This window comes from Eupeodes corollae, chromosome 3 (genome assembly GCF_945859685.1).
Source record: "Eupeodes corollae chromosome 3, idEupCoro1.1, whole genome shotgun sequence".
Taxonomy (NCBI): domain Eukaryota; kingdom Metazoa; phylum Arthropoda; class Insecta; order Diptera; family Syrphidae; genus Eupeodes; species Eupeodes corollae.
Window position 1 is genome coordinate 33,002,341 of NC_079149.1, and position 5,984 is coordinate 33,008,324.

Sequence of the window (5,984 nt, forward strand, 5' to 3'; positions counted from 1 at the left end):
AGTATTGAAGAGAGGACCAGTTCTATTTATCAATTTCCTTTTCATCACCATTGGGCCTTATATTCTTTTTTTTAATGTTTACTTTTCGTAACTTTTAAATTCAATTTTGTAAATTTCTGGCTGCCACTTGCATCAATCTTGATTGTTGTTGTATTGTTGATGTAATGTATTCATAAACGCACCATAGATTAAATTGTGTGTTATGATAAAGTGAACGCACCCAACCTTATGTAGTTAACAAATAGATGTCATTTATTAGTAAGTAAGAGAGAACAATGAATAAAGGATAGTATTATATCAGCAACCAAACAGCACACATCTCTTTGAATACACTTCAATTGGCGACGAGGATTAGTAACATTTTTTTTTCGCGCAAAATAAAATTAAAGTAAAAGTCATAAGAATGCCAAACGGTGATACATCAAAAACCGAACAAAAGATGACTATTTTTCAAGCGTCTCAAATGACGGAATTTTCGCCAGAAACAGACAGTTTTACTGAATGGAAAGAGCGCTTAGAAATCCATTTCACCGACATTGATGTGACATTGGAGCCATCGAAAAAAGCGACGCTGTTGAAAAGTATCGGTACACATGCGTATTCACTGTTACGAGCACTTTGTGACCCAAAAAGGCCAAGCGATAAAAAATATGACGAACTGTGCACGCTGTTGGAAGAGCATTTTATGCCACCGGTAATGATTTATCGGGAACGATTGAATTTTTACACCGCATCGAAAAATTCAGATGAATCAGTCAATTCATGGTACGCACGCGTTAAAACATTAGCACTGAAATGCAAATTTGCCAATTTGGACGAAGCTGTACGTGACCGATTTATCATGGGAATGGCCAACAACGAGAAATTGTTTGAGAAATTTTGCGAAGAGGACGAGAAGCTGACGATAGCCACGGCATTGAAGAAGGCGCTCATACACGAGGTGAAACTCAAGGGTAACTCAATGTCAACTGATGTAAACTTTGTCCGAGGCAACAACAGTAGCGGGACTCAACGCAACAGGCGATCTAACGGACATCACCAGAAAAGGGATGCATGCAAACATTGTGGCTGGAGGACACACAAATCACAAACTTGCAAATTTAGAGACGCTACTTGTGATAAATGCGGAAAAAAGGGACATTTAAAGCCGATTTGCCGCTCAAAAGAGAAGAATTTATCGACAAATTTTGTTAATTTAAATCACACTATTTCTCATGTTCAAGAAACTAATCCTAATATTTCGACTTTCGTTAACACAGGTACTCAAGTTGGACCGACATGTGGTGATGGAACGGATTGGTATTCTATTTTTAATATTTCCGGGAGCCGTAAGTCAAATACTTTCGATTTAACTGTGTACATCAACGGTATCCAATTCGATGTGGAATGTGACACTGGGTCTCCGATTTCGTTGATGCCTTTAACTCAATACAGGAAGCATTTTGACACGCGTTGTTTAAAGCAAAACACAGAAAAATACGATGACTACGGTGGTCATGGAATAGAAATTATCGGTGAGTTTTTACCAAACATAAAATATCGAGATCAAACTGAGGAAGTAGAAATGGTAGTCACGAATGTTAATCGACCAATTTTATTAGGGAGAAATTTTCTTCGGGTTTTCAACTTTGAATTAAGACAAGTTAACGCGATTTCAAGTTCGAGCTCAACCGTTTCAAATCAGAAGAATTCAGTCAATCCTGTTCCAATTCAAAATTTTGCATCTAATTTAGATAATACAAATGTTTATAATACAATTGTTCAAAAATTAAAAACTACTTTTAGTGAAGTTTTTGAAGAAGGTTTAGGTAAATTTACCACCGCGAAAGTACATTTAGAGGTCATGCCGGGCACGAAACCAATTTTTTGGAAACCGCGTGCGTTGCCGTTCGCATGGAAACCAATTGTTGAACAAAAACTAAATGAATTTTGTGATTCTGGTATGATGGAACCAGTCGATAACGCTGATTGGGGAACACCGATTGTGCCAGTGATGAAACCAAATGGTGATTTACGCATCTGTGGTGATTTTAGCGTCACTCTTAATAAATTTTTGGTAGATTTCAAATATCCATTGCCCCGTATCGAGGAGATTTTCGCTTCGCTGCAGGGAGGACAGTTGTTCAGTAAATTGGATCTATCGAATGCGTACAATCAGTTAGAATTAGACCATGAATCCCAAAACCTTTGTACTCTTAGTACACATTTAGGCTTATTTAGAGTAAAGCGATTAGCTTTTGGCATAAAACCAGCGGGGGCTATCTTCCAAAAAACCATTGAAACATTGTTACGTGGTATACCTAACTGCATAAATTTTATGGACGATATTGTCGTCACTGGGCCAGACACCCATAGCCATAGCAGAACATTAACGATCGTCTTAGGTAAATTACAATCTGTTGGATTGAGACTGAACCCTAAGAAATGCATATTTTTTATGGAAGAAATTTCGTACTTAGGTTTTACCATTGACAAAAATGGCCTAAGGAAAAACGACACCAATATTAGAAGCGTGCTTCACGCACCAATACCTACAAATGTATCTGAAGTTAAGGCATTCATTGGAATGGTAAATTTTTACTCCAAATTTGTTCCAAATTTTGCACAAAAAATGGAACCTTTTTATAAGTTATTGAGAAAAGACACTAAATTTCATTGGAATGACGCCACGAATTCTGCATATGAATTGTTAAAAAAGGAGATAACCGGTGACCAAGTGTTAGTTCATTTTGACAGAGAAAAACCAGTTATTTTAACAACAGACGCTTGTGATACAGCAGTGGCTGGTATTTTATCACATGAGTTTGAAAATGGTGAGCTCAAACCAGTAGCATACGTTTCACGTTCATTATCTCCAGCAGAACGAAATTATAGTACAATCCAAAAAGAAGCCCTTGCCATCGTTTTTAGCGTAACTAAATTATATCAATATTTGATAGGCATTAATTTCATTTTGCAAACTGACCATAAACCATTAATTTCAATATTCGGAGAGCACAAAGGCATTCCTTTGATGGCGGCTGCAAGAATGCAACGGTGGGCATTCATTTTGTCTGGTTTTAATTTCAAGATACGTCATGTTAAGGGTTCATTGAATCACGCTGACACTTTATCACGCATACCACAGGTCAAATTTGAAAATGATTCCGCGAGCGAAAATAAATTTATCAATTTTATTGATGTTGAACAGGCAAATTATATTAACTTTATTAATTCGAATAATCAACTTCAATTAAGTTTCAAAAATATTCAAATTGAAACACGAAGAGATAAAGTTTTGTCCAAATTGATAGACGCTGTTCAAAGTGGTACAGTGTCGACCTTAACAGGTGAAGAATTTATTCCGTATAAAAATAAGGGTAATGAATTATCGGTCGAATCCAATTGTTTATTATGGGGTTACCGTAGCATTATCCCTAACAAATTAAGAAAACAAATTTTGTTGGATTTACATAAATCCCATTTAGGTATAGTCAAAACCAAGGCATTAGCCCGTTCATTCATTTGGTGGCCCAAAATCGATAGAGACATTGAAGATTTAATTAAATCATGTCACGCATGCAGATTACAACAGCCCAGTCCAGAAAAAAGTGCATTGATTCCATGGAACGCAGCGGATCATGCATGGTCAAGAATTCACATTGATTATGCAGGTCCAATTCACGGATATTATTTGCTAATAATTGTTGATTCTTTTTCAAAATGGATTGAGGTGTTTAAAACAAAAACGATTACATCGGCATGCACTATCAAATTTCTGAGAGAAACATTTTGTAGATACGGTTTACCCGATATAATTGTCAGTGACAACGGAAGGCAATTTACGTCAAATGAATTCGCGGAATTTATTAAAAATAATCATATCAAACATATTTTTACTGCACCTGGCCATCCGGCTACAAATGGCCAAGCAGAAAATTCCGTAAAAACAGTAAAAAAGTCACTCTTAGCCAACTTGGAAGACAAAAAACCAATCGATTTCGATTATTTTTTGAATATATTTCTATTCGATTACCGCATTAGTGTGCATTGCACCACGGGAGTTTCTCCATCACAAGTCATGTTAAACCGAACATTAAAATCACGTTTTACATTGTTGAAACCACCTTTGGTAAAGGAAAGCATTGTTGAAGCCCAAAAGAAAAATATATCGAATTTTCGAGGTAAAAGAGAAGTAGCATTTGAGATTGGTGATAAAGTATACATTCGTGACTATACCAATCCCAACAAGCCAAGCTGGACACCAGCGAAAATTAAAGAAAAATTTGGTCCTCGAAATTATGGTTGCGTAATTACTCAAAACGGGAGAGAAATAAAAAGGCATTTGAATCAAATTCGTGAAATAAGCACAAGTCAAGATGTTACACCTGAATTGAGTACAGCGGCCATCAAACAGGAGACTCAGCAAACACGAGAACATACGAATTTAAGGAGAAGTACTCCCGATACAATAGATGTTCACGCAGTGCCATCGAAAGGGGAAGAGGTAGTTAAACCAGTCAACGATGCACTTGATTCGAACGAAGACGATTTAAACGAAAAAGTTATTGAAAAAACTCGCAACGTTCCATCATCAAGTCGACCAATTCGAGAGACTGCAAGCATTGCAAAAGCGAGCATTGCTGATCAATATCGAAGTAATTTAGTCTAAAATTTGTATGGCATAATTTAGTTAATTTGAAACTATGTATATAAAAAACTTTAGTAGGGAGTTGTAATGTATTCATAAACGCACCATAGATTAAATTGTGTGTTATGATAAAGTGAACGCACCCAACCTTATGTAGTTAACAAATAGATGTCATTTATTAGTAAGTAAGAGAGAACAATGAATAAAGGATAGTATTATATCAGCAACCAAACAGCACACATCTCTTTGAATACACTTCAGTTGATTTTCGTTTTTTTTTTTAAATTTGTTTATTAAATTAGGACTTGAAGATGCTTTAAGAAGTTTATAGATTTCTGATAAGCCTTTCATCACAAAAAAGATGTGATATGTTGATTATTGAAAATAGCAAGTTTTTAAGAAAGAATTTAAACAGACAGATCCGAAGCGTTTGAAAATACAATTGTTTTATACGATTCCACTGGTCCACCTTTTATGTGTTGCGGTTGCGAAGGTTCTGGCTATTTTAGCTGGAACATGTATTCTTCTGGAAAACCATTTGAATTAATAGGATAGATTCCAGATATTTTAAAGCAAATTATAAGAATAATTTTCAACTAGGATCCACCTACAAAAAAACTCCCCGCGGAGATATTTTTTGGTTAAGGGAGACCTCAATGCTAAGATTGGCAGTAACAACAACGGGCTAAGGCATGTGATGGGTGTTCACGGAGTCGGCAATTGCAATAATAATGGTGAGAGGTTCATTGAATTCTGCAACGCCAATTGCTTGTGATTGGTGGCACTATGTTTGAACACAAATTGTGTCATAAAATTAGCTGGGTTTCGACGAACAGAAAAGCTTCTTCCAACCAAATTGAACACTTCACGATTAGTTGACGCTTTAGAAGCAGTGTCTTGGATGTCCGAGGCACCGAAATGGGACTTGCTCTTGACCACCACTTAATGATAGCTACCCTAAGATTGCGTATAGCTACAGTCCGAAGATCCAATGGAGTAACACGTACCCCCAAATTCAATATCGCCAGACTAAAGGATTTCAAGACCCGTCAACAATTCAGGGACCACCTGTATCACGAAGTGCGAACAATCAATCAAGAAACAGAATATACCGTAACAGGGGCGACAGCAGGACCGTTTATAGAATAACGAAATAACTGACCAGTGCACACAACTCAAAGCAACACTTGGTGAAAGAAGTAGACGGTATTGTGATAAATTCGGTTGATGAGCAATTCAGAAGGTGGAAAAAAAACTTTTCCTCGGTTTTAAACCGAGTGTTTGAAAACCACGTGCAGCCGATGCCTTTTGAAGCGCCTGAACAAACTAATCCCTAAAAATTAATTCCCGCAAA

At 36.6% G+C, this 5,984-nt stretch overlaps 1 protein-coding gene across 1 annotated transcript; it reads left to right on the plus strand.

The window, feature by feature from the left end:
• Positions 1-403: 403 nt before the first annotated feature.
• LOC129950407 (uncharacterized protein K02A2.6-like) lies at positions 404-4,651 on the plus strand. The gene is made up of 3 exons (XM_056062349.1): positions 404-3,127; positions 3,191-3,359; positions 3,468-4,651. The coding sequence occupies exons 1-3, from the start codon at positions 404-406 to the stop codon at positions 4,649-4,651; spliced, it is 4,077 nt and encodes a 1,358-aa protein (XP_055918324.1).
• Positions 4,652-5,984: the final 1,333 nt, after the last annotated feature.